Genomic DNA, 21,789 nt, shown 5'->3' on the forward strand with positions numbered 1-21,789 from the left:
TCTTCACCAGCGACATCGGCGCAGAAAATCCCGAGGCAATTGCAGATAAACGGTTGAAGAAGGCCGAGGACTGGTGGTTTTTTTATTATTTTTATTATTTTTTTATCATTATTTACTTTTGACCGTGGCAAATTTCAATAAAATAATAATATTAATATTAATAAATTTTTTTTTGTCCAAGACCTTTTTTTTCAATTTGAAAAAAAAATTTCAAGTATGTGTGGGGTGTGTGGAGATTTTTTTTTATTACGACCGTTTGTTATACGAGAGTGGAGTTAATAAAAAAAAAAATATATATATATATATATATATAAGACTTAAATAGCATACATAAAGTTTTAACAAAGATTAGTCATATTTAAAAATTACATAATATTAGTATTATTACGTAATTACGGATTACAACGAAAAAAAAATAAAAAATTATCTAAGTGGGAGGCGGGGAATTTTTTTTTTTTTTAATATTTACAGTAATAATAAATAAATAAATAAATAAATAAATAATAAACACTTAAACACCCCTCAAATTGTTAATTTTTTCATCATAATCAACCAACATCTTCAATAAATAAAAAAAAAAAAAAAAAAATCTGCTGCGGCTGGAACGGCCTTTTCGAACCTGCAAGGCTGAAAAAAGTTTTTTTTTTTTAATCATCAGATAAGCTTGGTAAGTAAATTGCAGCAACAACAAACAAGAAAAAGAATTTTAACAACAACCAAAAATTTTTTTTAACATGTAAAAAAAAAAAAAAAAAAAACTCAATTAATTAATTAATTAATTAATAATTAAACACACACACACACATACACAGCAACTTAAATTTTTAAAAAAAAAAAATTTATATAAAAGGCTCTGAAGATCCCACTATTTTTTTTTACTTAATTTTGAGTCTTTTTTTTTTTTCTATATATATTTAATTATTATTTTTTTATTTATTAATATTATATCACTTCTATTTTAAATCTCTAATACTATTATTATTATTATTATTATTATTATTATTATTATATTATCATCATCATTATTTACTATTACTATTACTACTACATTATACCACTCAACCAATCTCATTCTAAATATTATTATATATAAATATATATAATAACATCTAAATCTACCAACTTACATATATAACTCTCATAATACTACAATGGCAGCTGTCGCTCGAAGAAGATCATCATCCGTCGGCCTTTCACCAGTCGCCGCTACAGAACTCACAGATTCCGTCGTCATTGTTGTTTTTGGCGCATCCGGAGATTTGGCCAAAAAGAAAACTGTATGCTCTTTTTTTTTTTTTTCTTTTATTCACTTTAATTCACTTTAATTCACTTTAATTCAATTCAGTTCTAACATTCTCTTTTGCCACTTATTAAAGTTCCCCGCTCTATTTGGTCTGGTAAGTCTTAATCTAATCCCTCTCACCCATCTGTTCCAATAAATTAAACTCTCTTGTCTAACTTTTTATCCCAGTTTAAAAATGGATTGCTCCCTAGGAAAACTAAAATTGTTGGATATGCACGCACTAAAATGACCCACGATGAATTCATTGACCGTATTACCCAACGCCTCAATTACAATAAAGACGACCAAACTCAAGTCACAAAAGTTCAAAAATTTAAAGATATCGTTTCCTATGTCTCGGGACAATATGACTCAGATGAAGGCTTCATTGAACTCAACAAACACGTGGTTGCTCTAGAAGATGAAATGCAGGTTGAAACCCGCGACCGATTCTTTTATTTCGCCCTTCCTCCCTCTGTCTTTGCCGAGGTCTCGGTTCACCTTCGCAAAGAGGTATACCCACCAGGAGAAAAAGATTCAGTCCGTGTCATTATTGAAAAACCATTTGGTCGTGACCTCAAAACTTCCCGTGAACTTCAAGATAAACTCTCTCAAGTCTGGCAGGAAAATGAAATGTTCCGCATTGATCACTACCTCGGAAAGGAAATGGTTAAAAACATTTTGATTCTGCGTTTCGGTAATGTTTTCTTCTCTTCCTCTTGGAACAGAAATACCATCTCAAATGTTCAAATCTCATTTAAAGAACCCTTTGGCACCGAAGGCCGTGGTGGTTACTTTGACAATATCGGCATCATCCGTGACGTTATGCAAAACCATCTTCTCCAAGTCCTTTCCCTCGTCGCAATGGAACGTCCAGTTTCCTTTGACTCTGAAGATATTCGTGACGAAAAGGTCAAGGTTTTAAAGGCAATTGCACCCCTTGATATCAAAAACTGCGTTCTCGGACAATACGACAAGTCTATTGACGGAACAAAACCTGCATACACTGATGACGAAACTGTCAAGCCTGGCTCCCGTGCTGTCACTTTTGCCACCATTGCCCTGTCGATTGAAAATGAACGTTGGGAAGGTGTCCCCTTCATTCTCCGTGCAGGCAAGGCCCTGGACGAAGCCAAGGTCGAGATCCGTATCCAATTTAAGGACGTTCCACGCGGCATTTTCCAATCCATTCCTCGTAATGAGCTCGTCATTCGTGTTCAACCAGAAGAAGCAATCTACCTCAAGATGAATTGCAAGTACCCAGGCCTGTCAACCCGAACTCTGCCAACAGATATGGACCTGACGTACCACTCACGTTATGCGGACCTCCGCATTCCTGAGGCTTACGAGGCCCTTATTCTCGATGCTCTTAAGGGCGATCATTCTAACTTTGTTCGTGATGATGAACTGGACGTTTCTTGGACATTATTCACCCCATTGCTTGACCTTATTGACAATGACGAGTCCATTATCCCTGAAAAGTACCCCTACGGCTCGCGCGGCCCTGCCTCTGTTTCAAAGTTCCTCTCTGATAGAGGGTATGTCCGTGACACTGCAGGTCTGTACCAGTGGCCTGTCACCAGAGGTAATTTGTAAAGAAAAAAAAAAAAAAAACTTAAAACGAGATAACGAAAACTTTTAAAAAAAAAAAAACAAAATTAATTAACGCAATGAAGTAATGAAATTAAAATTAAGTACCTAAAACCATGATGATTTTCTATATAACCTACTTGAAATATTTCCTTTTCCTTTTCCATCTTCCCAATTTCTAATCCTCAGATGCTTGCTCGAAAAACTGCTGCTGTAAAAACTTAAGCCATTCACGCGTCCTTTTTCCTTCTTCTTCTTCTTCTTCATTTTCATTTTCATTTCTACGACAATGGCTACCATTTTGCACACACATTTGCTCAATATGTACCAATGCCTCGCACAAATCCACAACGCGTTTTTTTTGTCTCCATGCGGCACGCGTGGCCCCTCCAGCCGCTGCCTGTGCATCACTTGCTCGTTGCAACATGTCACGGATTCCCCGCGCAGATTTCAGAAATTGTAAGGGGAAAGGCAGCGCATGTGCTAAAAGAAGTCCGTACGATAGCCGATGTAGTGACATACTGGCATCAGAAGAAGAAGAAGAGGATGAGGATGATGAAGAAGAAGCATGGTGATGGTGGTGGTGGTGGGGTTGAGGGTCGTTACCCGATGGCGCCGGCCGGGTCTTGTCCGTGGCGATGGGCAATGCGAGGAAAAGCGAGTCAACAGCTTGTGCAGAAGTTTTGGTAGCCTTGTAGTGCATAGTCATACCCTGTTGCTGGATCTATAATAACATCAACAATAAAAATAAAAAAAAAAATTGAATTTTACAATCCATTGCTCTCGAGAGACGGGTTAGATGGTGCGAAGTAAATTTTTATTTTTTTTTTATTTTCCCTTTCCTTTTCACTTTTCTTCCCCCCTGGTCCCTCCCCGCACTTTAACCCACCCATCTCTCTTTGATGGATTGCAAAGGGTAATCAATTTTTTTTTTTTTTTTTGGTTAGTTAATCAAACGGAGGAAAAAAAAAAAAGGTTTTTAAAATTTAAACAACTAAAAAGAAAAAAAAAAAACGTAAGTCTAATCAATTGATGGCTACCAAATGGAGGAGTAGGAGTAGGAGGTTTATATGTTCGAGGTATTTATTCTTAAATCCGGGGTTAGAAGGACATTAGAATTTTTATAGGAGTGGAAAGGAGGAATTTGAAGGTTTCCCTTTAGGTATGACATGTCTAATTAGATAATGAGATAGTTATAACTAGCACGTGGAAAATATATATATTTATTTAATTTCATATAATATGACTTTGCACAGACACACATAGAAAATAAAAAATATATATACACAAAAATGAACGCACGGGTATCGTCCGTTTGCAATGGACTGAAAATCTTCTTCATCTTCTTATTCATCTTTTGATGCAACATGCAATTGATGATAAATTCCGTCTCCGCCAAATGGAGCTAGAAATACCGTCTGCAGCCCTTAATGCTACAAAAAAAATAAAAAAAAAATAAAAAAAAATAAAAAAAAATAAAAAAAATATATGTCCATCACCATCACTCTATCTTACTTTGGTATCTTTCTCTCAATTCTTCTGGAAGTGAAAAATAAATTAAAATAAATTAAAATAAAAAGGGACCCTTTTGCCATCATGCATGGTTTGAAAGAAAAAATAAAAATAAAAATAAAAAGAACATTCTTATTCCTGGGTATTGTACTCCGTCACTGACTTTTCTTACAAACCAACATTGACTTTGCACTTCCCGCTGGTCCTTTCGGGTATCAATCCCTTTCAAATTATCGTCCATTTCAAATCAAGTCCTTTCTTTCTCCTCTTTCAATTATCGTGCCCATCCGGGGTCACCTTCCCTTTATTTTTCCTCCCCCACCTTTTTTTTTTTTTTTTTTTCTTCTTCTATTTCCTCCACTGGATTTTGCAACAAAACAATAAATACTCACATCCGCTTTCATATTCAAAATGGCAACCCCGGGACGTGCCCCCATAGCTTTGGCCAGGTCCTGAAAGTGTGTCGACAAAAATGTCGTCACAACTCCTTGCCCTACCCTGCCTCGTCTCGTCGGCACCCGCACCAACCAGTCCGTAATTGCTAGTGATATTGCAAGCCCGTCTGCAACCCCAGACCCGCGGCCTAACTCGTCAATTAGCACAAGGTCCGGCAACCCTTCTGCCACCGAGCCTTCACCGGCTGCAGTGTTGGAGCTTCCAAGGTGATGCAGAATGTAGGCTATTTCTGTCATCTCGGCTGAAAACGACGATGCTAACATGTCATCATCTCCTGGATCACTCTGGATCCGTGCGTAGAGCCCCTTATAAATCGGGAGTTTTGCAAACTCTGCTGGGATACTGAAAAAAAAAAAAAAAAAAACCAAAAAATCTGGGGTTAGTTTCTCCGAAATTTCTCCACACAAAAGAGTATCACTCTCTCTTCCTTTGATCCAGTTTAATAGGTGACTTACAAACTCCCCACTTGAGCCATGATTACCAGCAAGGCTATCTGGCGTAAATACACACTCTTGCCGCTCATATTAACACCTGTGATTATATTCATCCGCGACGTGTCCGGGGAAGCGTAAATATCGTTGGGGACAAATGGTTTGAATCGCATTGTTCGGTCAAGAATCGGGTGCCGCGACAACTTCACTGCAAGTTTTTCGCGGGTTGCTCCCTCGGTCGTAAACTCAGGGCGCGTGTATCCTCCCGTCGAGCTTGTTGCTAAGTGCGCAAACGCACACATAAGATCTAGCATGGCAACCGCCTCTGAAACTAAAAACATGTCAAACGTGCGCTTCCCCAGCTCCTCAAAAAGCCCATCAACTATCCCGTCACTCATCAAAATAATCTCCTTGGTTATATTTTGAATCCTAATGTTGATCTTCATCACATCCAGCGTCGTCATTTCAATGTGCTTCCGCGTCGTGCGTCGGTGGATAAACATGTCTTTATCTAACTTGCCTTCCACTTCCTCGGCCAAATGGCCCGGAACCTTAAGAAAGTGTCCACGCTTGGTGTCGTATCCATGCTCAAATGGAATCCCAAATTCGGATACATATTTCCGTGCAGTGGCATAAAAGTCGTCTGTGTACTCGCGAAATAGTGTCCGCGAAATGTCCAGAAACCCATTCGAACCTGCCTTGACGGCATTGGTGCGCTGCAATCTTAATTCCTGCGAGCTCTTGGCCCACCTGGTATTTTCTTCAATGTATCGTGAAATCAATTCCTTCACTTCACGCACTTCTGCACCTCCAAGCTTTTCTCTAAGCTCAACCAACAACTCGCTTTGAACATCCACCAATACCTCCTCAGCAATTTCAATCGACATAGTAACAGCATCTTTGAGCATAATGACTTGATTAATCCTGCGATCCGTAACGACATTTTTCTTCTTTAACTGAAATGACATGGCTGTCAGCAATTTGTCCATGTCCTCAAACACATTGAGCTTTTGTTGGCACTCAGTGATGATGTCAACGTTGCGACAAAGCTCTTCTACGGCGTCTTGTCGCCTAGTCAGGTTTTCAAGTCGTGTCAAGGGCTGCAACAAGTTGGCACGCAAGATCCGTGCACCCATACTTGTTTTGGTATGATTCATAAGTTTATACAATGACATGCCTGCAGCCCCCTCAAGCAAGTTGTGGATAATTTCTAGTGACTTTATGGTTTTAGTGTTGAGCACCATACTATCTTCACTGGCCTGGATCTTGATACGCAACCGGTTCATGTCGAAAACTGCTGCATATTTGGTCTTGATGTGCTGCAACAACGCCGAAGCCGCGCCAATCATGTAATACTTATCGGTGATTTCATAATTAAGAGCCTCACGCTCAGGGCCAAATGTGTGGTCCAACACAAGCTCACGCTCGGCGTCCTGATTAAAGTGCTTGCGGGAGGTTTCCACAATCCGCGCACCAGGGAAATGTGTTTCGATAAGGCCACAGAGTTTAGATTTGATTGGGAGAATAGATGATGAAGGCATTAGGATTTCATCTGGATCAAACACGTCAAGTTTTTGCAGCGTACGAATGTACGTTTGCGAATCGACAATCTAAAGAAGCTGGTGGTTAGTAAAGATTGAGATGATGAAAGTTTTGAACAAGACTACGTTGCACATGATAAGCTCGCAGGTTGATGGAATAACGAAACAGATTCCAACAACAGTGGCAACCCCTCGACCCTCGGTCACTGCGCACAAAACGCGGTCGGTCGAGGGGCCCATAGACACTGCGCGCGAGCGCGAAACGGTCCGACTTTCTTCTGCATGGCTTGTTGCAGCTCGAGAACCTATTGAGCGAACTGCAGATCGAGCTGTAGGCTCCGAGATCATGCTCTGGAGATACGATGAGATTTCTCTTGAATCAGGGTTTGAGTTCATCTTGAAGTGGTTTAAGGAAGAGTTTATTGTTAATTTATAAATTTTTATTTATTTATTATTTTTTTTGTGATGCGTAAATTAACCAGTTGGTTTTTTCTCTTTTTTTTTTCTTTTTTCTTTCTCTCTACAAACCCCCCCATCACTACCGGTCTACCATGGGGGCGCCGTCGCAAGAGTTCCTGGCCCAGTCGCCAACATACCACAAATGGGTCCCGGTTTTTGGTTCGACAGTTTCTGAACTTAAGCTATATACCATTCCAGGCTTCCCCAGTGGTCTTTTTCTGTATAGGTCGCATCCCATCACCCATATTGAACTCACAGGCCATGCGTGCTCCGTGTCGCGCGTTGAGACCCCAACAAATAAAATCTCGTTTGTACTTGACGATGGATCCGGCATCTCAATACCCGTTTTCTGGTTTACAGATCAAAATGTCCCATTTGAGACGTTTGAAGGAAACATTGTGACGGTGCTTGGACGTCCGTCTGATTTATTTGGCCAGGTGGTTGTTAAAGCCAGTGATGTTTCTGTGTGTTGTCAATACAATGAGGTTTTGGCAAAAACCATGGCTACAATTAATGCATATTTGGGGATTCTTAGCTACAATTGGACCCCGCTGTTTCAAACACCTAATGAATGGACAGAGGATCTTATGGAGGAATTTCAGCAACTTGAGCTTTACTACTGCTCGTTCGATAAGTCGTTTGACCACAAAATACCCCAGCTATATAAGTTTGCTCGAATTAAATACCCTGAAGAAGGTTGTGTGGCATTGGAGTTAAGAGACCAAGATGATCTCAGCGACGAAGACAACGAAGACGACGAGGATATTGAAGAAATCTCCGAGTCTCAGTTTAGAAATGAGCATTTGATCAATAAGAGCCATGAGTCGATCATAGAATCTGACCAAGATTCTATTAATGAACTTATTTCAGAGTCTGCCATTGAACTTAGCTCAGAGCACATAGCTGTTAGAACTGAGTCTATGCCTGTACTTAGCGATGACTCGAATCTTGAACTTGAAGAGGAAAGTCTTGAGTTTAGTTTAGATTCCCGAGCTGAAGAAAGTTCTGAGTATGGGAATGAAAGCAGCAACTCTGAAATTATCATTGATAATTCGACTAGTTCTGAAATTATTGAATCTCTGACTACCCCTGAGTTTTCAATGGAATACACGCCCATGGACGGTGCATTTATTGAGAACCCAAACGAATTTCTTATGCAAATGTCTCCGCGACTTAGAAGTACTCCGCAAATGTCGCCGGCTAGTGGCAATACAATGTTGAACGACATGGGCGGTTCTGAGCCCCGGGTTCTTGATAACCCAATGGCTTTAATTGCGGATCTGTTGGATAATGACTAAGGGTTGAGATGGTGATGACTAAGATTTGTGATAAAATTTTTTTTATTTTATTTTATTTTTTTTTTTCTTCACACCAACAAACATCTTCAAACAATGTCGATATTCAAAGTTGAAGGCTGGGATCTTCCTCAGACAATTGCCGTTGCGACTTCTAAGGATAAGCAACGCCGAGATCAGAAAAAAAAGGACAAAGAGCAATATGAGCTTTTGAAGAAGCTGAACCAGACTGAAGAAAAGGAAGAAGAAACTCCAACTGATGAGCCCGTGCAACCTGAAAAGAAGCGAAAGGCGTCTGTTGACGAGGATGGATTTACACAGGTGAAATCTAAAAAGCAAAAGAAAAACAAAAAGACTGAGGTTAAGGAAGAAGCCCAAAAGCCAGAGGAGGCACTGGTAAATGAGGAAAAGAAAAACAAGGCTACTAAGGAGGCTGCCGAGGCTAAGGAAGAGGCACCGGTGAAGAAGGAAAAGAAAGACAAGAAGAAGAAAAACAAGGCTACTGAGGAACCCACTAAAGCTAAGGAGGAATCTACTACCCCTGCGACTACTGTTACGGCTCCGCTTAAGATGAAACTCACACCTCTTCAACAAAAGATGCTTGATAAGCTATCTGGGTCGCGGTTCCGATGGATCAACGAGCAGCTGTATACCACGACATCTGAGGAGGCTGTTAAGATTATTAAAGAACAGCCGTCCATGTTTGACGAATACCATGCTGGGTTCCGAAGTCAGGTTCAGTCATGGCCACAGAACCCTGTGAATGAGTTTGTGAAGCAAGTGATTTGGCGGATGCAGAAGCCAATTGGTGCTCCTGGAGGAATGCCTGGTGAGAGGGATGGAACAATTACAGTTGCAGATATGGGGTGTGGTGAAGCGAATTTGGCTCTGGAGCTTGCCAAATACCAAAGCGAAGCTGAGAGGGAGGAAAAGAAGCGGCTACGAACCAAGAAGTTTGCCAAACCAGGGAAGCTACCCAAGTTTGTTGTTCACAGTTTTGATTTAAAAAAGGCAAACGAGCGTATCACAGTTGCTGATATCAAGAATGTGCCACTGGAGGATGAGAGTGTGAACGTTGTTGTTTTTTGTTTGGCATTGATGGGGACCAACTTTTTAGACTTTATCAAGGAGGGTTTAAGAATTTTGAAGCCTAATGGAGAGATTTGGATTGCTGAGATTAAGTCTCGGTTTGCAGACAATGATACCAAGGAGTTTGTTTCGATTCTCAAGAGTCTTGGATTGTTCCACAAGAGCACGGATGACTCCAATAAGATGTTTGTACGATTTGAGTTTTTCAAGCCCAACAGACAGTATTTGCAAGAGCGAGAGGAGAAGGAGAAACGGTTAAAGTCGAAGCGCCGGACGTTTGAGGAAGCAGATGAGGAGGACGAGACACTTGCCGAGCGCCGATCTAAAGCGCCAGAAGGCAAGTGGTTGCTTAAGCCGTGTCTGTACAAGCGTCGGTAGGTTATGTAATTTAGTATGTAATTTTGAAAAAAAAAAAATTAAAAAAGACTCACAAGATCAAAAAAAAAAGGGTTAATTTGTTCCACCACCACCATCACCACCACCAAATTTTTTTTTTTGTTCAATTTTGTTCAGTCAACAACGATAATACCAACAAAAAATCATTTATAAATGGCTAGTTCGAAAAACAGATCGGTTGTTTTCCCTCCGTTTGATGAGGATCAGGTTTCATCATGGAAAGCGACGCGGTGGATTGGCATCATTGGGCTTGGAGACATGGGCAAGCTTTATGCTACTAAGTTTTTGAGTGCGGGGTGGAAGTATGTATGTTTGTAGAGGAAGAGAGTGTGCTATATACTAGGACTTGCACTCTTGACCTTTTATGGATTGAAGCTGACAGGAGGGATGATTTTGAAAATAGGGTTTGTGCGTGTGATCAAGAATCCAAGTACGATGGACTCGTGGAGGAATATAAAGGTGAGTCTTGTTTTTTTTTTTTTTCTTTTTATGAGTAAATCAAAGGCAAATAAATAACTAACTACTTAGACTCCGAACTTAAGATCCTGCATAACGGCCACTACGTGTCGCGAATGAGTGATTATATTATCTATAGTGTGGAGGCTGAGAACATTCACAAGATTGTTTCTCTCTACGGGCCTTGTAAGTGACTCTTGAATTGTTTTTTTTTTTTAACAAAAATGTTTGCTAACCTTGTTTCAGCAACAAAGATGGGCGCAATTGTAGGAGGTCAAACCTCATGCAAAGCACCTGAGATTTCTGCATTTGAAAAGTATCTTCCTGAAGATGTTGATATTATTACGTGCCATTCGCTGCATGGTCCCAAGGTTGCAACAGTGGGCCAACCACTTGTACTGATCAACCATCGGTCGCGTGGGGAAGACTCGTTTACATTTGTACGGAGTGTTTTCCGAGAGTTTGAGTCAAAGAATGTTTATCTTTCAGCAGAGGAGCATGATCGGATTACAGCGGATACCCAGGCAGTGACACATGCTGCATTTTTAAGTATGGGTGTAGCATGGCAGGGCAATAATCAGTACCCATGGACAATTCCCAAATGGATTGGTGGGATTGAGAATGCCAAAGTAAACATTTCGCTGCGCATTTTTTCTAATAAGTGGCATGTGTACGCTGGACTTGCCATTACAAACCCTCACGCACACCCGCAGATTTTGCAGTATGCGCAGTCTGTGACGGCGCTGTTTAAGCTGATGATTGAAGGCAAGAGCGATGAGTTACGGGCGCGGCTGTTTAGTGCACGGGAGGCAGTGTTTGGGCAATTGCAGAAGTCTCATAGTTTGTTGTTGCCAGATGAGTTACTTGAGCGGTACTCTCTGAGCAAGATTCCTCCGCAGGGCAAGCGGGCCAATTCACATTTGAGTTTGCTTGCGATTGTTGATAGTTGGTATCAGTTGGGGGTGAATCCATATGATCATATGATATGCTCGACACCTTTGTTTCGGATTTGGTTGGGAGTTACGGAGTATTTATTTTGTACAGAGGGACTTTTGGAGGAGTGTATAAGTGCAACAGCTGAGAATAGTTTCCGCGGAGATGACTTGGAGTTTTGTATAGCGGCGCGGACGTGGAGCGATATTGTTGCACATGGGGACTTTGCATTGTACCGAGCGACGTTTGAGCGTACGCAGGCATACTTTGCACCGATGTTACAGGAAGCCAACAAGATTGGTAACGAGATGATCAAGACGATTTTAAAGAAGACAAATTGAGGGGAAGAGGAAAAGGAAGAAGAGGAAGAAGAGGAAGAAGAAAAAGAAGAAGTTAGATTAGATTGTGTAGATTAATAATAATAATAATACTATGGTTATAAATATATATATTCACACACAGAAAAAGGGGACAAAAAGGGATATTGAATGCAGGAGTGCGTGTGAAGGTTTGATAAGTTAAGTTAATATAGGAGATTTTTCTTTTTTGTTTTTTTTTTGTAATTGTATTAATACAAATATTTGTATTTGGTGTGTTGCAGGAAATAGAAGGGATCAAAGAATTAAAGGATTAAAGGATCAAAGGGACTTGTTGCGGATGGTGATGGAGGATGGAACAAAGATTAGATTGGGTGGTAATTAGTAGTTAGTAGTTAGTAGTTAGTAGTACTATTAAGAAATAATAATAGTATTATTAAATAATAATTGTTGTATAGTTTGTTAGTACTAAATGAGGGATAAAGAAATAAGGGGGTGATGAGATTTTATTTTTTTTTTTTATTAAGTAGAAAGTGCTTATATAAGAGATATTAAGGAGGTTTTTTTTTATTTTATTTATTTTATTTAGGGCTACGAAAAAAGAAAAAGGGGGCGATTGATTGTTTTGTTTATTATATATATATATAATTATAATAATAAAAAGTTTTTTTTTTATTTATTTATTTATTTATTTTATTTTATTATTATTAAAACTATTACAAAATTATTTTTCAAACTAGTTGAGATTTTTTTTTATTAAAATAAAAAAAGGAGGTTTTTTTTATTATTTAATTTAATTTAAACGGTTTGAAAAGAATAAAAAAAAGAAAGAAAGAAAGAAAAACCAGATTGTTAAGTTGTTAAAAGTTGTTAGTAATTTTTTTTTTTTTTTTTTTTGTGTGATTAAGTGTGATGGGATTAGTATTAGTATAATTATTATTATAGACTAAATTACTTAGTTTGTTAATTTAAAACAAATAAAAAAATTTTGATTTGAATATTTACATGGATTGAACAATAATAGTTAAATTGCAAGTTGAAAAAAAAAAAAACAAAAATAAATAAAAATAGTATTAAGTGGAATTGTTTTTATTCAAAAGAAAAAAAATAAAGTAAATAAAATTAAAGGATATTTTTTTTGAATCAAATAAAAATAAAGTATTGAAAAAAAAAAAAAAAAAAAGTCTGGTAGTTTTATATAATGATAATAAATAAAAGTTTAGAATTTAAATAGAATAGAATTGAAATGAAAAGAAGATTTTTAAGAAACCGTTTTTTTTTTTTAAAAAAAAAGAAAGTATTGAGACTTTATGAGTCAAAAATTAAAGCCTTTTTTTTTTTTTTGGATTTCAATTTTAGAATTAATGGATTTTGGTTTTTTTTTTTTAAAAAAAAACCAAAATCCTTAAACTAATGATGGTAAAGCTTTTTTATTATTATGATTATTTTGGTAAATAAAATAATGGTAAAATCTCATTTAATATGAAGAGATTCAAAAAAAAAAAAATAAAAAATAACAAAAGAGTTTTAAGGATAATTTGAATATAACAAATTTTAAATAGTTTTTTTTTATTTTTATTTTATTTTTTTTTTAGAAAGTTAGAATGAAAATAAATAAATAAAATAAAATAAAATAAAAAGTAGAATTTTAAAATCGTCAAATTTTTTTTTTCTATAAATTTCAAATTCAAATTCAAGTATTTACATTTTTTCATTATTATTCAAAAAGAAAAAAAAAATATATCGTTAATGGTCGTATATATATATATATATATATATATTGTAAATTTTGGTTTCTTATATATTTTGATTGATTAATCGATAAAAATGTAATTTTTTTTTTTTTTGATGGTTTTCGCTTAAGTTTGAAATTTTTTTTTTTTTTTTTTTTGCATAAATTTAAAATATTTTTTATTTTTAATAATAATAATAATAATAATAATAAAAAAAAAAAAAAAAAACAATGGAGATTTTTTTTTTCTTTTTTTCTTTCTTTCTTTCTTTCTTTCTTTCTTTCTTTCTAAATTCACACATACAAAAAAAAAAAAAAAACATTAACAAAAAGAATTTTTATGTAAAAAATAAAATCAGTAGTAGTAGTAGTAGTAAGCCCTGAAAGAATTTTTGAATTTTTTTTTTTTTTTGTTTATATAAATATATGTAAAATATAAATAAATACAAGTATAAGCCAAAATTAAATAAATTAATAAATAAAAATGCAATCGAGACCTTTGAATAAAATCAAAGTGGCTATATGAAATATGCTAAGAAAAATTTAAATAATAATAATAATAATAATAAATCTGGAAAAGATAAGAGAGAAAAAAAAAAAAAATAAGAAAATGAAAAGAATGTTTGATTTTTTTTTATTTATTTTAAATTTAAATTTATTATTCATTGATGTTAATATATATTTGTTAAATTTAATTTAAATAAGAAAATAAATAAATAAATATATATCTTCGTATTTATTTTATTTATTTTGACATGCAATATTTTGTTTCAAAACAAATAAAGAACATAGTTTAACTGCATTTTTATTTTAAATTTATTTTAAATTTAAATTTATATTTATATTTATATTTATATTTATCTGCAAAAAAACTCTTTTATTTCAAATAAATCAATTTAATCAATTTATTTTAAAATTAATAAAAAAATAAAATAAAAACTTTGAATTCAAAAAAATTTTATTAAAAGTTTCCTTCAATTATTTCTTTAATTTTTTTATTTTTTTTTAAAAAATTCATTCTTGCAGTGCAAAAATAAAAATAAAAATAAATAAAAATAAAAATAAATAAAAAAAGAATTCCAAAAACCTCCAAAAAAAAAAAGAACCTCGTATTTTCTTAATAATAAAAAAAAAATAAAAATATTTGAGGGAAATTCAAATATATTTAGTTAATAACAAAAAAAAATAAAATAAAAAACTTCTTTACTTCTAAAAAATCAATCAATCAATCAATTATTTAATCAATCAATTATTTAATCAATCAATCAATCAATCAATCAATCAATCAATTGATAGTTAATTGACACATTTTTTTTTTATTTTTTTATTTTTTATTTTCTATTTTAAATAATAATTTTTTTTTTTTCTAAAAAAGACTCCTTTTTTTTTTTTTTTTTTTTTAAACAAAAAAAAAAATAACTTCTCCTTTCTTTAAAATTAATAAAAGTCAATTATTATTTTATAAAAAAGAATTTAATAAAAATAAATTATTATATTATTATACACTATATTATTTTGAAAATTTATAACAAGCACTGCACATTTTTTTTTTTAAAAATGAAAATAAAAAAATGAAAAAATAAAAAAAAAAAAACCACAAAAATAAAAAATAAAAAAAAAATTATACCATTTTTATAAATTACGGGGTCTTGAGTACAAACTCGACTCAATTTTATATAAAAATAATTAAGAAAATATTAATGATAAAAACACAAAGGTGGAAATTCCCTCTTCTTACATCAAAAGAGCACCGGCAACAGCCATAAGGGCAGCGCCAAAGGAAACACCAAATGAAGAAGCACCATTGACTTGCTCAATGCCGCTGGAACCAGCAGGAACAGTGGCAACAGGAGCCAAAGTGGTGGGAGTAGTGGCAACCACAGGAATGGTAGAAGAAGCAGAGACATAAGGCTTAGTCTCAACAGTCTCAACAACAACAGGAACAGAAATGGTCTGAACAATAGAAGATGAAGTAATCACAACAGGAGCAGTGATGGTAGTAGACTTGGAAACAACAACCTCCTTGGGAGCAGTGACAGTAGAAATAACACCGCTAATGGTAGTGGGGATGGTGGTGTAAATGGTGGAAACAGTCTTCTCCTCAGCAGTAGTGGATGGAGCAACAACAGGAGCAGAAGTAGTGGTGGTCTCGCAAGGCTGAGTGATGGTAATGGTGCGGCCCTCAGGAAGAGTAGAGGGGTAAGTAGTGTAAACGGTAATAGGAGCAGAAGAAGGAACAGGAGTGATGACAGTAGTCTCACAAGGCTCAGTCACGGTAACAACAGTGCCAGAAGAGACAGAGGTGTAAGTGGTAAGCTTGGTAATGGTGGTAGGAGCAGCAGTAGTGGGAGCCTCAGTGGTAGGGACAACAACAACAGGAGTTGAAGTGACAACAGTGGTCTCACAAGGCTCAGTAACAGTCACAGTAGTGCCAGCAGAGGTGGTGGCATAAGTGGTGTACTTAGTGACAGTGGAAGTAACGGGAGCCAAAGTGCTGGGGACAACGACAGGAGTCGAAGTGACAACAGTGGTCTCGCAAGGCTCAGTGACAGTCACAGTCTCACCGCCAGAGGTAGTGGCATAAGTGGTGTACTTGGTGACAGTGGAAGTAACAGGAGCCAAAGTGGTAGGAACAGCAGGAGTAGAGGTAACAACGGTGGTCTCACAGGGCTCAGTAACAGTGACAACAACACCACCAGAAGTAGTAGCATAAGTGGTGTACTTGGTGACAGTGGAAGTAACAGGAGCGCCAGGAGTAGAGGTAATGACAGTAGTCTCGCAAGGCTCAGTGACAGTAATGGTCTCGCCAGCAGAGGTAGTAGTGTAGGTGGTGTACTTGGTAGAAGTAGAGGTGATAGGAGCAACAGTAGCAGGACCAGTGGTGGTAATGACAGTAGTCTCGCAAGGCTCAGTGACAGTGATGGTCTTACCGCCCTCAGCAGTGGTGGTGTAAGTGGTGTACTTGGTAGAGGTGATGGTGGTAGGAGCAGCAGTGCACTTCTCGCAGGGCTCAGTAACAGTCAAAGTCTTGCCACCCTCGTAAGAGGTAACAACCTTGTCAACAGTAGTGGTGGTCTCGCAAGGCTCGGTGATGGTGACAGTCTTACCGCCAGTGGTGGTAGTGGTGATGGTAGTCAAGGTGGTAGTAACCTTCTCCTCGCAGACGTGGCAGACGGTAGAAGTGACAGTCTTGGTAGCACCAATGACATAGGTCTTAGTGGTAGAGACGGTAGCGGTGACGGTAGCAGTGGCAGTGATGGCAGAAGAAGCAGACTCGGAAGAACCAAAGAGAGCAGTCAGAATATCCTTAATAAGAGTAGAGAGGAGGGCCTTAGCGTGGGCAGTGACGACAGCAGCCTCAGAAGACTCGGCAGAAACCTCGTCAGCAATGGCCTCAGCGGCATCAAAAGTACCCTCGACTTTCTCCTTAGAAGCAACAACAGCAGCTTCAGGGTCAGCGTACTTCTTAATTTCAGAAATATCGGCAAGGAAAGTATCGTAAGAGTCAGTATCGATCCAAGCAGCCAAAACAGAGTTAAAGTTAGAAACGACAGCAATGTAGTCTGCGGCAGAGACATCACGCTTGAAAATAACACGGGAGGCAGAAACACCAAAGAGGAGGTTGAAGACTTCGTCGAGAGCAGTGCCAATGGCGTCAAGGAACAGAGAGGCAATAGCGTTAAGAAGAGCAGAGAGAGGAGAGTAATCGTCGGGAGTCAAAAGAGCGCTGAGAACGGCAGCAATGAGTGCGTCGATGAAATCGCCGGATGTGGTAGGGTATGTGACTTCTGATGGGCTCGAGCTGGAAGTAGTTGCTGGAGCAGTAGAGGCGATTGTGGAGTTGGAGTAAGAGCTGGTGAGAGTAACACCTGTGATGGAAGCAGAGTCTTGGGCAGCGACCTGACCGGCAACCATAAGAGCGACGGCGCCTACAGAGGCGATATTTTTGAAAAAGTTAACCATAGTTAAGCGAATGATTTAGAGGGTAGTTTAAGGGTAAACGAGTGACAAGAAATGGGTTAAAGAGAGAAAGAAAGAAAGAAAGAAAAAAAAAAAAAAAAAAAGAGAGTGATTAATTGAGGGAAGGGATTGGTATTTATATATATTTGGAAAAAGAAAAAAAAGAAAAGGAAGAATATTAATGACGATGATAATAATAATAATAATGATGATGATGATATGGAATGAGTCGATATGAAGTGGTAGTAGTAGTAGTAGTAGAATAATAATAAGCTTATTTCATAGTGCCAAACTATAGGGTGGTTACCGGTTAAATTAGTACCAACCTTAAATGCCTTAATTATTTGAAAAAAAAAAAAAAAAAAAAAAAAGGCACTTGTGGCTGATAAATAAGATTTATAGGGAGGTTTTTTTTTTTGTAGGAGATAACTCATTTCTTTTTCTATTTATTTATTTATTTATTTATTTTTGGAGCGCCTAAATAAATAAATAAATAAATAAATAAATAAATGAATGAATGAATGTACCTTGGCAGCTGAGTTTGTAGGCCCTCTCGCTTAGTGCCGCCACCGTTTGATTTTTTTTTTAGAATTTCTTTTTTTCATTTTTATTTTATTTTTTTTTTTTTTTCCGCCATGTGTATAAGTAAATTCCTAAGAATGCGATAGTTATTAGCCATTCACAAATTGTTTAATTAAAATCGGGTAATTTTTTTTTTTTTAATTCTTCTTCTTCTTCTTCTTATTTTGTAATAAATATATATATATATATAAATCTATACCTAAGACTTTTTTTATTTTTTTTTTTAAAATAAATAATATAAGGAAAATTACAAAAAAAAAAAAAAAATTTATCCTTATAATTATAAATAAAAGAGATAACAAGAAAAATAAAAAATAAAAAATACAAATTTTTCTTTTGATAATAATTGATTGGGAAATCTTTTTTTTTTATCGAAGTTGTAATAATAGTAATAGTAGTTGTTGTTGTTGTTGTTGTTGTTGGTATAGTGACGTCAGAATAATAAAAAGTCCTCTTTTTTTTTTGTTTGTTTGTATTTTATTTTTATTTTTTTTTTGTTTAGAATTCGCAATTCAATGGAGAACTTCTATTTGATTCTTCTGCGAGCCACAATGGTCTGAGCTGATTTGTTTAATAGTATTATTATTATTATTATTATATTACGGTGTATATTTATGTCCTTTCAAAATAGCAATCAACTAAAAATAGTCTTTATCTGAACAAAAATCATCATCACCACATCATTATCATTATTATCAACTCCAGATATATATATATATATATATATATATTTATATAAAAATAATAATAATAATATTAATAATAATAATAATAATAATGTTAATATCTATGCTACATGGTTTTTTTTTTTTTTTTAATTATATATTATTTATATAAAAGTAACATTTAATTATTTTAGATTTATCAGTATCATTTGATTACTATTATATACTACTTTTTGATATATATATATAAACCATCATCTAATCTATTGGATCATTCACTGATCCGACGGTCTTTAAGCATCGTTTTTTTTTTTCATGTGGGGGATAATAATAATAAAAAACAGAAGGTCTAAAATGAATACTTTATCACTTTCACTTTCACTTTCACTTTCAATTTCAATTCCAATTTCAATTGCACTATATCGAATCCAAAAATATATATAATAAAATAAAATAAAATAAAATAAAATAATTTCATCAAAAATAAGTCCACTTTAACCAAACCTTTTTAACCTATCCGTTTCTATTTACAGACTTATTATCCACAGAAAGAAAAAAAAAAAAAAAAACCTACAAATTGGTTCTCTCAAAGGCTTTTTTTTTCCCTTGGTTCTACTTTTATATATATATATATATATATACATTTATATAAATATTCATTTACCTATCAATATATAAATATAAATGTCTATATATATATATATCCATTTTTTACCTACAATGCGGAACCTTCCACTCCGAACCACTCGATATTGTCTATAGCACGTGCCTTGGATATCCATCAATGGTTGAAAACAAACAAACAAACAAACTAACTAACAAATAAAAAAAAAAGAAAAATTCATTCAAGCTGAATTGCATTTTCACATTTCCATCGCGTATACGTAATTTTGTAATTTATAAATAAATAAATAAATAAAATTGGGGAAATGGAAAACAATAGAAAAAGTCTTCAATTTCTTTTTCTTTTTTTAAATAAATAAATAAAAAAATAAAATAAAAAAAAAAGCAATTGGGTACAACTACTATGCCTGACTTTTTTATTTATTTTTATTTTTTTTATTTTTATTTCAAAAAGTTATATTTATATATATATATGTATATACAAAGCCCTCTGTACTCTTGCACTAGTCCACTCTTTTGTCTTCTTTATTCGGAAAATGCATTAATTTGAGTGAGTAAGTGAGTAAGTGAGTGAGTGAGCGAAATATTTATACATAGAATTTGTTTTTTTTTATTTTTTTTTTTTTATTGTTGACGCTTAAGATTTCTTTGATTTATTTATTTTTTTTGTTTGTTTGTTAAAAAAGAATCTTTTTCATCTTCATTTTCATAATCGTAATAATTTTCATAATAATTTTCATAATAATCTTCAGAATCATCACCATCATGATTGAGACTAATAAAGTTATTGGATAATCTTTAAGCGGGAACTCTCTCACTCGTAAATTGTCTTTCTGCACTTTATGTTTAACCTAAATTTTATTCAATTTATTTAATACAAATTTATTCAAATTTATTCAGTTTTATTCAATTTTATTCAATTTTATTATTCAATTCAATTATTTATTTATTTTATTTATTTTTCTTCACATTCCAATCTCAAAAACTTTATTTCAAGTTTGTATATATATATATTTTTTGTATATATCTTGTATATAAAATTCAAAAAGTTCTTAACTTGACTTTCTTGTTTACATTCCATAACTTTCAAACTCTTTACCAAGACTTAAATACAACTATTATCATAACCTTAAATAATAAATTTATTCAATATTAATCTAGACTTTACAACCTTCCCTTTAATTTCTCTTTTATCTATATATATATATATTTTTTTTTCTTCTTTCTATCTCTCTAATATAAAAAATATTGTAAAAAAAAAAATAAAAAAAAAGGAGGTGATAGGCAAAAGAGAGAGAGAGAGAGTGAAAAACCCCTTTTAGATGGGACAAAATCATCGCACGGTTTAAAGAATTAACCACCTGTTTATTATTATTATTATTTATTTTATAACCGAAATCCCCCTTCCTCCACACCACAACCATTTTATCCAAAATTAACCGGGAAAGGAGAAAAAAAATAATAATTATTTTTATTTTTATTTTTATTTTTATTTTTTTTTTAAATTTATATTTATATTTAAATTTATATTTAAATTTATATTTAAATTTATATTTATTTATACACAAATAATTTTTTTTATAATTTATAATATTTATTTTATATAATAAAAAAATAAAAATAAAAACCTCCTCCAAAGACCCCTACCATTATCTTTCTAAATATATATATATATCAAATATACTTATGAATAACCGTCAACTTCAAAAATCATCATTTGTAATAACAAGACTAGAAATATATATATATATATATATAAATAGATGTATCTTTCTCGTAAAATAAATGAATAAAAAATAACCTTTTCTAAATATATATATATATATATATATATATATATTGAAAAAAAAATACTTTTTGGTCACGACTTTTTGCAACAAAAGTTTAAACTATTTGACAATATTTTTAAAAAAAAAAATCTTCCCAAATAGTTTTTTTTCTTTTTTTTTTTTTATTTCATATCATTTTAATGTCATCATTTTATCTACACACACTGCTTGAACTTTTTTTTAAAAAAAAAATTTATGTCTTCTTTTTATTCGGCAATTAGGAATTAAGATAGGCCTTTAAAAAAAAATATCTAAATTCCCCAGACCCCGTTCTTATGACCCTTTTTTTTTTTTTTTATTATTATTATTAAATTTGTTTAAACACAATAGATTGATCAATGATTGATTGATTGATATAGAAATCTTACAGTATTTGCTTTTTTTTCTTTCTTTTCTTTCTTTAAAAAAAATACATTTCTCCATTCTATTTTCATTGCCCTGAATTAACCTGATTGCTCTCTCTGCACATAAAAAAAAATTGCATGTAATATCTTTTTTTTTTTTGTCTTTATTCCACTAATCAGAAGCCAAGAGTATTTATTAATATTTTTATTATTATTATTATTATTATTACATTCATAGACTTTTCAAAGAATAAAAAAAAAATGTCATTTAAATATCGCAATAATAATACAGTACT

General features: G+C 34.1%; 6 protein-coding genes across 6 annotated transcripts; 4 read left to right on the forward strand and 2 right to left on the reverse strand.

The window, feature by feature from the left end:
- Window positions 1–1,151: 1,151 nt before the first annotated feature.
- SAPINGB_P002607 (uncharacterized protein) lies at window positions 1,152–2,878 on the forward strand (the record flags this gene model as incomplete). The annotated part of the gene is made up of 3 exons (XM_031997325.1): window positions 1,152–1,277; window positions 1,377–1,397; window positions 1,472–2,878. The coding sequence occupies 3 exons, from the start codon at window positions 1,152–1,154 to the stop codon at window positions 2,876–2,878; spliced, it is 1,554 nt and encodes a 517-aa protein (XP_031853216.1).
- Window positions 2,879–3,050: 172 nt separating this feature from the next.
- On the reverse strand, window positions 3,051–7,208 carry SAPINGB_P002608 (uncharacterized protein; the record flags this gene model as incomplete). Its single annotated transcript, XM_031997326.1, has 4 exons — window positions 3,051–3,596; window positions 4,777–5,182; window positions 5,296–6,881; window positions 6,939–7,208. 4 exons carry the CDS (start codon window positions 7,206–7,208, stop codon window positions 3,051–3,053), a joined length of 2,808 nt encoding a protein of 935 aa, XP_031853217.1.
- A 155-nt stretch (window positions 7,209–7,363) lies between these two features.
- On the forward strand, window positions 7,364–8,569 carry SAPINGB_P002609 (uncharacterized protein; the record flags this gene model as incomplete). Its single annotated transcript, XM_031997327.1, has 1 exon — window positions 7,364–8,569. The coding sequence occupies one exon, from the start codon at window positions 7,364–7,366 to the stop codon at window positions 8,567–8,569; it is 1,206 nt and encodes a 401-aa protein (XP_031853218.1).
- A 93-nt stretch (window positions 8,570–8,662) lies between these two features.
- On the forward strand, window positions 8,663–10,033 carry SAPINGB_P002610 (uncharacterized protein; the record flags this gene model as incomplete). The annotated part of the gene is made up of 1 exon (XM_031997328.1): window positions 8,663–10,033. One exon carries the CDS (start codon window positions 8,663–8,665, stop codon window positions 10,031–10,033), a length of 1,371 nt encoding a protein of 456 aa, XP_031853219.1.
- A 171-nt stretch (window positions 10,034–10,204) lies between these two features.
- SAPINGB_P002611 (uncharacterized protein) lies at window positions 10,205–11,781 on the forward strand (the record flags this gene model as incomplete). Its single annotated transcript, XM_031997329.1, has 4 exons — window positions 10,205–10,353; window positions 10,455–10,510; window positions 10,580–10,693; window positions 10,754–11,781. 4 exons carry the CDS (start codon window positions 10,205–10,207, stop codon window positions 11,779–11,781), a joined length of 1,347 nt encoding a protein of 448 aa, XP_031853220.1.
- A 3,442-nt stretch (window positions 11,782–15,223) lies between these two features.
- SAPINGB_P002612 (uncharacterized protein) lies at window positions 15,224–17,452 on the reverse strand (the record flags this gene model as incomplete). Its single annotated transcript, XM_031997330.1, has 1 exon — window positions 15,224–17,452. The coding sequence occupies one exon, from the start codon at window positions 17,450–17,452 to the stop codon at window positions 15,224–15,226; it is 2,229 nt and encodes a 742-aa protein (XP_031853221.1).
- Between the last annotated feature and the right edge of the window lie 4,337 nt (window positions 17,453–21,789).

Source organism: Magnusiomyces paraingens (assembly GCF_902498895.1).
Source record: "Magnusiomyces paraingens strain CBS 517.90 genome assembly, contig: contig2, whole genome shotgun sequence".
In the NCBI taxonomy this organism is placed as follows: domain Eukaryota; kingdom Fungi; phylum Ascomycota; class Dipodascomycetes; order Dipodascales; family Dipodascaceae; genus Magnusiomyces; species Magnusiomyces paraingens.